The sequence below is a fragment of the Phragmites australis genome, chromosome 3, assembly GCF_958298935.1.
Source record: "Phragmites australis chromosome 3, lpPhrAust1.1, whole genome shotgun sequence".
NCBI lineage: Eukaryota > Viridiplantae > Streptophyta > Magnoliopsida > Poales > Poaceae > Phragmites > Phragmites australis.
In genome coordinates, this window is record NC_084923.1 from 46447506 (window position 1) to 46459667 (window position 12162).

Sequence of the window (12162 nt, forward strand, 5' to 3'; positions counted from 1 at the left end):
AATATATAAAGTTTGACTTTTTAAAAATAATATGTGCCTTGTATTCTTGAATGGAGGAAGTAATTGCTCTGAAATACTACTTGAAGATTATTCAAACTTCCTGTGAACTGGGCTTCAAGGTGTGAAGCATTTTGGTAGTGTTGTGGTTAGTGCCTGTTCTTGCATATATCAATTCAATTAGACTAGTGAGAAGCATGTTTCTGTGCATACATTGTGTTTGCAATCCCTTAATTAGCATTTAGCACCACACCACAATAGGTCTTGAAATATTTAAGTTCACTAATCATAGTATATTGGTTTTATAAATTTGATGTCTTGTTTTGTTTTCAATATCAAAATTGGTTAGAATCATCTGTTACTGCATAGTTTAAACTGAAATTTTTAGTGGTATAAAGTGAAATTCCATAACCCACATAACATGGGTATAATAGACTATTCATATGGCTAAACGGAGTATAAGCCGATATCATGCAATGACGATGATACGAATTGAAAAATCTGACATTTTAAAAAGTGAAATCGAACGTTGTCAATAATAAATAATAAAACTTAGACAATCTCGATGCTGTCAATCGACCCAACCACCATACATGTGTGGGTGCTGTACTATTGTTTTTTCTATACCAAAGGCGTGGCATTTGCTATGAAACGGCACGCCCTTCTTTCAGCAACATCACATTCGGAACCAAACTAACTTTTTGAAGTGAACACGCAATAGAAGTAGTTAAAAGTGAATAGTAAAAGTGCACTCGAGCACGGTCAAAGCTTAACGGAAGCGACGGATCATGAGCTAGCATGCGAGCGCTCGCGAGTCTCATCCTCCCGCGCGGTCAGTTGATACCACCGTTCGTGTTCGGGTCGTTGGAGTTGGCGCCGGTGGTGGAGGCAGGAGGGGACGGCTGCGCCTGGCCAGGTGGCGCCGGCGCGCCCCAGCCGCCGATGGGATGGAACGGCATGCCGGGCAGCGGCAGCCCGGGGATGCCGGGCATGCCGCCGGGGTTCGGGAACAGCGGGAACGACGGCATCGTCGACGGCGGCAGCCACCACTTCATGCTGCGGCTGCCGGCCACGGCGTTCCGCGCCGTCACAGGCTGCGGGGCCGGTCCGGCGGTGGCGGCGAGGGGCGCCGCGGCCACGGCGTACGGCGTACTGCCGAGCTCCGGCTCGAACTCGACGTGGCTGATCTCGTTCTCGTAGTCGTCGAAGGTCGGGTCCAGCGGCTCGGTCTCCGCGGCCGCCTTGGAGCCGAAGGCGAACTCGCGGCCTCCATCGACGTCGTGGAGAAGGCGCAAGGCGTGGCCGCGGCCGGCACAGAGGAGGAGGGCGAGGAGGCCGAGGAGGACGGACTTCTTCTGCTCCATGGCTTGTTTCTTCGTGCGGAGCTTCTTGGTTGCTTTCTTGGCTTTTGCCGGCGAAGTAGCTCGTGAGGAGACGCATGACTGCATGAGCAATGCAAGTCTTATAGCATGGCTGCAGAGGTGTTAGGTTGGATCATGGTGACCTGCATTCTGATCTCTGAATGTTCTGATCGTTTTGACTGCTGCTGCTGCCGTGGCGGCATGTCGGAGACGTGTAATATCTAGTATCACCTAAGTTTTAACAACTTGGCTGAGTATTTAGCAATCTAGTTTGACGCAGATCGATACTCGTGCAGATCAAATTGATCCACGATACTAATGTCTTCTTAGTCTGCATTTTTTCTTACCAGCTCTTTTTTTTTTCAGAAAGCATGAGACGTTTCAGTGCATACAGCATTGGTTTGGACAAGTTGCAGTCAGTAGTTCTCGATGGCCACAGGAGCAAGGCTTTTCCTTTTGTGAAAAGCGAAAACATAGGATATATTTCTTGAATGTAAATCAATTTGTAATATAATAAATATACCAGTTATATGTCAGAACTTATCCTTGCACACTGACGTTGAAAAGGCGCATATTCTTAGAAAAAGGGAAAACAAAGGAGAAGGAAAAAAGAGGCTCTAGTCAACTTCCAGTTTTCAGAAATGAATCATGGACGCACTTCAGTAGTTTAGCAGTATGCCAGTATCCCACAAGTAAAAGGAGCAGGAAAGTAAATGAGTCGAAGAATATGAACAATAAACGATATGCATTACAGCTTAGAAGTTTAAATCCGGTGGGCAGTGATCTAGCGCCCCGTTCAGATAGGCACACAATTTTCAGGTAACAATTGAAACTACAAGTCTGCAATGCACAACAGAGCACAACGATAGTTCACCAACCCATTCATTCACGAGATTCCAGCTGCTAAACTACTCGCTCTTCTTAGCGTTCATGTTCCCTTTCGGTATCTTGCTCAGGACACCTTGGTCGAGCTTCCGGTACTGATCTCGCAGCAGACCAAGAAGGCTGTAGAGGAAATCGTCGACTTGATCCTCGTACTTCTCATAGAGCACAGGAAGTGTGTGAGCACAAACAAATACTGTTCCACATAATCAAATATTGTTGTCAGTACTACACAAAATGGAATACATGGAATACATGCATTCAGAAAATAGGAACCTAATGTTTCTCGGTAGCAAAGATGCGAGAGAAACCAAGAATGGGAGGTCACAGGCTTGCAACCTCTTACCAATGTAAATGACAGTGAGGAAATTGCACCAGCTCCCTATCACCGCAGCAGACCAAGTCCGGTGATTGCCTGAAAGAAAACATAGTCTGACATTTAAGTGTCTGTTTGAGATAGACAGAGAGAACAAGAGCCAATCATGCTTAGATATGCAGGACTGGATTACTTTAATATTAGAACATAGTGATCGTATTTATTTGAATATATGAGCAACACAGAAAAGTTCCACGTACCACCACAAAATGCTTCAAGTTTCTTTCACAAGATACATCTTGAAGGAAACCCAGGAACTTGTTTACTTGAGCACCAATTGAATCAGCAATGTTTACAAATAACTCATCTGGCAGCTCAACTCGGGGTACTTGAGAAGGAGATCTAAACATAGAAAACACATTTCCATTATTACGTTAAGGAACACATTGCTCAAGTGCTTTATAAATTCCATATCCGCTTAGCATGCTTGAGAAGTTGGACCAAACAAACTGGACAACCATTCCAAGAACAAGGGCAAACGAAGCGATTGTCAGGAAGTGGTAATCTAGCCACTCAAAGAAAACCCAAATAGCGGTTGCAAGAGCCGGAACACTCGACGACATCTTCTTGTTCCTCCATAACAGCACATCAGCAGCTACAATCACAAACAGAAAATATCATACATGTAGGGAAAACCTATCGACATAAAGAAATGTAGGGAAATCATGTCACAAGACACAACGCAAATCACATAAAGATTCAACTAAAGGGTTCAACCTCATGTTTCATCATCACAAAACGTAGTGTGGGTCGGTAGGTAAGTGAGCGCATCCATGGAACTAATTCGAACAAATTCAGATGAACACATCTATTTATAGACAGAGTTGGAGTTTGCCTCCAAGCCGGCCGCCGGCCAGCTGTGTTCGCCGTGTGCCCTGCTCCTCCACCGCCAGTTTCGCGGAGGAAAATCAGGTAGCAGTTAGCACGCAGAACAGCAGCAAAAAGGGGGGGAAAAGAAGAAGCAAATCACATTAAGAGAAAATGTAAAAATAAAGTTGGAGATGCGGGGTATCGATCCCCGTACCTCTCGCATGCTAAGCGAGCGCTCTACCATCTGAGCTACATCCCCTTGATGTGCTAAAGAGTCTTCTCATATAAATTTTAATCAGTCATGCTGACTCGCATCGTGAATTCGTAACCGCGGCAACGGTTTTGCAAAAGTGCAGCTGCGATGGAACCAGAAAATCGACACGAGTGCGCGCACAGCCGTTAGCAATACAGGACGAGCAAGCAAAAGCACCACACATCCGGCGACAAGACAAGGCCCGAATCGCAATTCGATCCACGGGCACAAGCACCCACACCCACACACTCGGTCCGCCGCACAGAGGCACTGACCGCTCACCCACCACGAAATCCCAACGTCTCGGATCATCGGATGGATGGCCAAGAACAAGTGCCTTCAGGCTCCTCTGTACGTAGCCGAACATATGGGCAAAGTGTAGCCTCAAGGAGAGGGAAATGAGCCATCCAAATTTCTTAAACGCACAACAAGGTGAGCTAACTATATACAATGGCAGATTCAGGATCACAAGTAGAGGTTCTTCCTCTTCTTTTTTCTCTTTATACTTTTCTTTTCCTTCTCTCATTATTTTCTCTTTCATACCCAAAAATTGAAGCAGATAGGGGCTTGTGAGCTCCCAATTTTTTACGCCCGATTTGAAAATCATGAGCCCGCCCTCGCTCGTCCTCGCGCCGCAGCAGCCGCCGTCCGCCCGCCTAGCTTGTGCTCGCGTCGCAGCAGCCGCCACCGTCGTCCGTTCGCCTAGCTCGTGGCCATACCGCAGAAGCCACCCGCCCGCCTAGCTCATGCACGCGCCTCAGCTACCACCGCCGCCTGCCTGGCTCGCTCCCGCATCGGTGTCGCACCCTGCCTGGGCCTGGCTCGCGCCCGCGACCACGCAGCCGCTCGCACCCACGCGGGAGCTGATGCCGCCACTGCCGCATGGGCCTATCTCGCGCCCATGACGCAATCGCTCATGCCCGTGCGCCATGGGGCGTGAGCTCGTCTGCGCGTGGTGGTGGGCTGCGACCTGACTACTGTCAATGTGGCTTGGGCTAAATACAACATATAGAAAAGTGTTTTATATAAAAATTTAAATGTACATATATACACTCATATTTTTTACTAGGCCCGCACGTGATTGAGCCTCTCTGTCCTCACGGTGGATCCGGTATATATGTTTGTAGGGTGTTCGACTGTTCGGTGTACATTGGTGTGAGAAATCCTTTATGGATACAGGGGCTGCCGCTCCATGTTAATACATGTATAATACTATTGTTATTAATGTGATGCGTATTCATTTAATTATAAATGCCTCTGTAATGTCATGATGTAAATGTGCTTACAGAAGTTCTTCTGATACACGCTGCAATAATGCACGATGCAAACTAGAGCAAACTGCCGAACCGGAGCCTAGTGCAAACCACCGATCTGGCATATTGCTTTTTTTATTTTTGGAAACGGTCTCGCGTGTTGCTGCTCTAATAAAGTTTGCCACATGATTTCTACGATGCTTATTTGTCCTCAAAGTTATTTGCAGACGTTGTCCTAGCCGTCCTCTATTTTCCGTTAAACCAGAATAAGCGATATCTCGCAGTCGTACGCACTCGCCGGGAAATTTATTTCTCAAAAAAAAAATCTCAAAAATTGGGTAGATATAGAATATGTTGGAACATGTTCCACTGCAAAAAAATGGGGAGACGGAGGGGGGAATACAATCATTTGTTTGTTGTATATCAAAGAGAAATTTACACAGATTTTTGCAGGCTAACTTTTCTATTTTTTTACAGCTCATATATTATCGTAATCCAACCACTACTAGCAGCGGACAGGCAGCTTTAGCCCAAGAGGGATCTCTGACTGCTACACCTACACTGGTGCTCGAATTCTGGAGAAAACATTCAAGATAACAAATATCGGTATTCTCACAAGATTATATTCATTCTAGAGTAAATTTTATAAAACTACAGTTATTTTGATAAAATTATCGTAAATTTATAGATTTAAGCAATAGTTTTACAAAACTACATACTTAGTGCTAATTTTATTGCAAAATTACAGATACTTTGGTAAAATTATCACAATACTACATATTTAAACAATAATTTTATAAAACTACAGATTTAGTGTCGATTTTATCGCAAAACTACAGATTCTAGAAGAGTTGTTCTCAGCCCCATTACCATGACGATCGAGCCCCGTTTGCAGTCTCACAGCAGATGTCAGCTCATAAAATGGACCGTCCAGGAGTTTATGTAACTGCAAGCGGGTCCTATTCATCAGGTTAACATGTATGCGATATAATCTATAGTTTTACGATAAAATTGGCACTAAATTTGTAGTTTTACGAAACTATTCTTTAAATATGTAATTTTGTGATTTACGATAATTTTATCAAAGTATTGTAGTTTCATGAGCTCCCGAACGGTCTATTTCATGAGTTGTCAGCTACTGTGAGACTACAAGCGGGGTCCGATTATCATAGTAATAGGGCTGGGAACAACTCCTCTAAAATATGTATTTTTTAAAACTTTTGTTTAATATGTAGTTTTACGATAATTTTATCAAAGATTTATAGTTTTGCGATAAAATTGATATTAAATATATAATTTTATAAAACTATTATTTAAATCTATAGCTTTACGATAATTTTATCAAAATATCTGTAGTTTTACAAAATTTACTTTCCATTCTATCATGTCGTGTGGCGGTGTGAATACCTTTCATTTTGAGGGGGATGGAGAAGAAACGAAGAAGACAGGGGAAATTGTGGAGTATCTCTGAGAAAAAGCAAGTTGTATTGGCATATTTCATATTCGAAAGTGGCAGTAAGTATATTTTAAAACCGGTAAAATTGCAGTGGCATATATCTAGTTAGCCCTTATAACTTATAAAGGTGACAGAGCTGGTGGCTATGTCATTTTAGCTAGAGTTCGACTTGTAAAAAAGACAAGAGTAGTTCACAAATTCATTGTTAAAGTATCAAAGAGCACTGAACTGAACAGTTCAAATGATGCAGTCAGTTCTTGGTAGCCCTACAAAAAGAAACGGAGGGAACCAAGTCTTTTCAGGCCGAATTTTGTTCCCACACTCTCTCCCAAGCTCCGCCCGGCCCATCACTTAGATTGTAGCCCAACAGCCAAGATAGCATAATACGCCTGGTTCCGATTTATTTCGGATACCTCTAGTTTTTTTGGCGTGGCGCTACAGATAGGACTACAATATGCTCGTCGTCTACGAGATTCTCGATGGGTTCCGGTGATCTTCAGATGGACGTTTTCTTCGAGCTGCGTGTAGGTGTAGAACTAGTATGTGCGTGCATTAGGTGTGTGTGGGTTGCGTGCGTGCGTGTGTGTGGGATGAGTTCGCGCATTCATATTCAGATACTACAACTGTATTCAGTGGTGAAAAGTCAAAAAAAAATACCCTGGTAAGCAAACGCGCATGTAGCGGTATGGTCTGCTCGCTGCTCAGGAGTTCGACTTCTATTCTCACATCGTGTAATTAGAATTCTTTAAGACAACCTTAAGCGTATTTGGATCAAAGGGAAGTGCGACGTGTCTATCTCCGTTGTAAGTCTACTGTGTGTAAATGTGCGGTGTCGAGGCTAAAAAAATTAACCTTGATAAAATCCTTAGAAAAAAGAGAGATAACGGCGCAATCCCTCAGAAAAAGCACCCCTAGTCATCAATTTTGAGGATTTTGTTTTGGATCATCATCCAATCGAAGAATTTGCACAAGCTGACAAATTAGAATAACTAGTCTGATTGGCGCGTCTACACGTACCCGTTTTTATTTTACTGTATAGAGCACGATAAAAGAAGACTTAAAAAAATTAGATTCACAAATTTTGTATATTTTAATATTTATTTATGAAATTATTAATGTTAAACACATTCAATTAATTATAGAGAAAACAATAGTACTTTTTTTATGCACATAATTTTAACATGTAGGTGGAAGTAATACTAACCTAAAAAAATATGTTTCATATTTTTTTGAGTTTTAGATATTTTTCTTTGCGTTTTAGTTTTTTCAACTGATTTATTAATGTAACTAATATTCATTTTGATATTTTTCTAGAATTTTTCGAAAAGAAAATTACATATATATATGTATATATATACACATATGTATAAACATATACACCTATACATATATGTACATATATACATATGTATATACATGCACATGTATACTTATACGTACACACACGTATATATACATGGACATACATAGGGCTCACTGCTACGGTAGCTACAGTAGCAGTGCCACTGAGAATTCAGGGATTCTTAGGCAATTTAGTATATAGTAGTTGATTGAAGGTACACAGGATTTTGTTATGGGATTCTTCAGTTTTGAGCCTCAGGCACACGTCCTAATCGCTAGGTTGTCGTCCGTGCGGATTTTATTTTGGAGGCGAAGAATTTGCACGAGCCGGCAAATCAGAAGAGTTGAAGCACAGTTGAAGAAGGTGACAAGCGAATTATGGACTCTAGTAGCATCAAGATGCGCCGTTGCCCGTTGCTGTGATGCTGTCGGCAAGCTCAAGTTCTTTGTCGACACAAGGAGAGGACAAGCTACAAAGCGCGATCTTCGTTGAGGATGAGGGGACCGGATCCCGTATGCATCTGTAATCCAAATCTGAGCTCCTATTGGCTCAGGCTCACCTGGCTGAATTAGATCAAAACGCGCGGCAAAAATCGTTTTTTTAATCGTAGAACAGCGGCAGAAAGGAACAGGAGCGGAAAACGTCAGAATAGAATGATCGAGATGAACTGGATGGTTAGCTACCTCTCATCCAGGTTCCGCAGTCGGTTTCGGGCTTTCGGCAGTTTGGATATTGGATGGAACATTTCCATTTCAATTTTATTCTCTCGGCTGCAAGTAGCGCACACATCTTATTTTTTAGAAGGAAAGAAAAACCATTTCGGTCCGTTTGATAGAGATTTTATTTTGCTATAGTGAAAAGAGTAAATTGCATGGCTGGGTAGAAACGTTTAATTCATCGGTTTAGTTGTTTATGTTATCAGGCTGTGCAATTGGATATGTACTTGTCCTGAGATGTTTTGCAGTATTCTTATGTCCTCACAAATTAAACCAGTATGATTGTATAAAGGAAGAGTTTCTTGATTTCAACAGCGCTAAGAAACTCGAATACAAGTCTAATCAAGTTAGATCACAGCTTGTCTTCATTAGTCAACGTAACTATCAGAGTCACTGTTAATGATTGAGTTTAGTGCGATAGAATATTCTGAATTGCCGATAGGAAGAATCAGCTCTGGGAAAATCCCCTTCGACATGCATGGTACCATCAGGCACAAAATGCCACATATTCTCGCAGCCTATTGCGCATCTATATCCTACTTTTTCATATAAAAAAATACTCCTCCGATTATAAATAATTATCATTTTTTATTTTTCACGATCTTTAATATACAATTATGATCATTATTATTTTCTATTAGACTATAGTTATAATATCTAATAGAAATATAATTTTTATATTTTCAAATTAATTATTTTAAAAATTATTAATGGGTAAAGTTTTAAAATTTTAATTGAATCTTAGTTAAAAGTGACAAGTATTTATGATCGGTGGGTATTCTACTTTGACTCTTCTAAGATTCCTGACAACGATCTAATCATTAACGAGCCATCCAGAAATATTATTACTCCTATTCTTCCCTGAAAGAAAATTGTACGCATGCATCCTAGATTCCTACTACCTCTATGCAGATTTCTCAAATATTTCGCCTCACGAAGTTGCAACATTAATGTGAAAAGATATGCAAAAATCCAAAATTAGATAATATACACGACCGTATTTACCGAAATAGACAATATGTTAACGTATTTACAATTTTAGCATCCGTATTCGGCACATCGTGTACCGAATATGGCACTGTAGCTCATATTCGGTACACGGTGTGCCGAAAATGATACTGTAGCACCATTTTTGGCACAACGTGTGCCGAAAATGACTGTAGCACCGTATTTACACACCACACTTCGAAAATGAACAGTACCGCGCGTGAACAGTAATAACAGTGCGTTTGAATTTCGTTTTTACTTTTTTTCAAAACGGTGGTCTTCTGTTACTCCAAAAATATTAAAACTTTTTTTACATATTCCATAATCCATGTGCAACCCATTTTAATTGGATTCACCGAAAAATCCTTTGTATATTTAAAAATAAAATTCTTCAAAAAAGACTACTTTTATAACTTGTAATAATTTTTAGTGTCTCAAATAAATTCCCAAAAATCTAGAAAAATTCACTAATATTCTTATTATGTGATGTAATAATTTCTAAAATTATTTTCAGCCTTAGTTTATATGATGAAAAAGTGAGTTCTTTTGTAATGCTTCATTTATATGTATTTTTATCATTTCATGTAAATGAAGCATTACAAAGTAACTCATTTTTTCATCATATAAATTAGGGCTGAAAATAATTTTAGAAATTAGTCCATCACATAAGAAGAATATTAGTGATTTTTTCTAGATTTTTGGGAATTTATTTGAGACACTTAAAATTATTACAAGTTATAAAAGTAGTCTTTTTTTGAAGAATTTTAGTTTTAAATATACAAAGGATTTTTCGGTGAATCTAATTAAAATGGGTTGCACATAGATTATGGAATATGTAAAAAAAGTTTTAATATTTTTGGAGTAACAGAAGACCACCGTTTTGAAAAAGAGGAAAAACAAAATTCAAATGCACTGTTTTTACTGTTCACGCTCGGTACTGTTCATTTCCGGAGCGTGTGGGTCGAAAATGTACTGTAGCACCGTATTTCGCACGAGGTGCCGAAATACGGTGCTACTGTTCATTTTCGAAAATGGTGCTACAGTGCCATATTCGGCACGTGGTGTGCCGAATACGGATGTTAAAATTGTAAATACGCTAACATGTTGTCTATTTCGACAAATACGATCGTGTATATTATCTAATTTTGAATTTTTGCCGAAAAGATACAAAGAGAAGCTTTACTTTAATTCCACGTGAATACTTTGTTTTCAGAGAAGAAAAATCTCAGTGCATGCATACAGCATCAGTTGCGCAGAAGAATCATTAGTTTACGCAATCCGAAGCAGCTAGCAGCAGCAGCAGCAGCAGCAGCAGCAGCAGAGCGACGCATCCATTCCTCCAAGCTGCCGCTTCCGACGGCCGACATTTATCCCATGCCAAGGGGATCCGAAAACGATGCCACCCCTCGTCGTCCTCCTCCATCGAAACAGCAGCTGCAAAAATCGCAAATTTATTTGACATCGTCCCCTTCCATTCCTCCATTATTTCCCGCGAAAAAATCCAGGCGGAAATAGCCCACGGGCTCTGTTCTTTCTGAGAAAGGCAAGTACACTTGCGCGACAGCTGCCCGGCTAGCTTAAATAGTTGCAGCTCATGTCGTTCTGTTTCTGTGTGCTAAGCCGCTACAGTTTGCGAAGACGACGACGACTTTGTAGTGAGGTTCCAAAACCGTTTGACCCTAAAAACCACCTGACGGCGGTTTAAAAATCTTGGTAATCACGATAATCGGTTAATATTCGGCAAGATTTTTTTAAAATTTATCCGATTAAATTTGAAATTCAGCGAGAATTCAGACCGAATCAATCGAACGGTAACCGGTCGGTTTGCTACGGTTACCGATCGCATTTAGCGATTTATTGAATGATTTTTCTGTATTTTTCGAATTATCGGTAACCTTTCGAATTCATCGATAACCGTTCGGTTTTAGCAATTTATCAAACGGGTTTTTTAAATTCTAGTGAAGTTCAACAAAAAATTCAAAAAATTGCTCAACTTTGGAAAATCAATAGTAGTAACTAATTCACCTGAGTTTCAAATCAAGTGGCATATTTTGTTTTCCTTGTAACATGATCTACATGATATAAGTATTTATACTTATAAAAAAGTTGAATATTTTATATGAGAATGTATTTTCTAAACCTAGTTAAATGCATAGTTTACTCCGCTAATTTAAAAATCATGAAACAAATTTTGTTAGCCTTTTTACATGATTCTATGTCTTTTAAAAATACATGAACTCATGAAATAATTATTGTTACATGCAGTATTGTGTAAATATGTTGCAACTAGATTAGTTCATAACTAACCCATCACACCTTTAAAATAAGTGAAAACACTTTTATTAGTTTACTTATATTATACTTTATGTAGAAAAAATAATGGTAGACATGAAAAAATTAATTACAATATTGTTTCTTAATATATTCTCTTTATGCTTATGAATTTTGTAAAAATTATAGGGAAATTAATAAATCTCTAAATAAAATGAAGCCAATTTTAAAGATCCTCTTACGATACATCCTATATAAAAAAATATGTGTCTATATATTAAGATTTTTCTTAACATAAATTAATAAATAAGTTGCACGTTTCAACTTTTTTTTTAAACTTCTTTCCTATAGAATATGATGTAAATAATATTATTTTTAAAAGAAATCACAGAAGGTCTTAGAATTGTCTCTACTTTTTTAAGGATTTTTTATCTTTTTAATTTTTTAATTTTTTAAAT

At 39.7% G+C, this 12162-nt stretch overlaps 1 protein-coding gene, 1 non-coding gene and 1 pseudogene across 2 annotated transcripts; all 3 read right to left on the reverse strand.

Annotated features, from left to right (window-relative positions):
* Positions 1-830: 830 nt before the first annotated feature.
* Positions 831-1409, reverse strand: LOC133910788 (uncharacterized). Its single transcript, XM_062353057.1, has one exon. The coding sequence runs from the start codon at positions 1359-1361 to the stop codon at positions 831-833; it is 531 nt and encodes a 176-aa protein (XP_062209041.1). The 5' UTR covers positions 1362-1409.
* A 732-nt stretch (positions 1410-2141) lies between these two features.
* LOC133910789 (reticulon-like protein B8) lies at positions 2142-4610 on the reverse strand (annotated as a pseudogene).
* On the reverse strand, positions 3613-3685 carry TRNAA-AGC (transfer RNA alanine (anticodon AGC)). Its single transcript has one exon. It is a non-coding gene; the product is annotated as a tRNA-Ala (tRNA).
* Positions 4611-12162: the final 7552 nt, after the last annotated feature.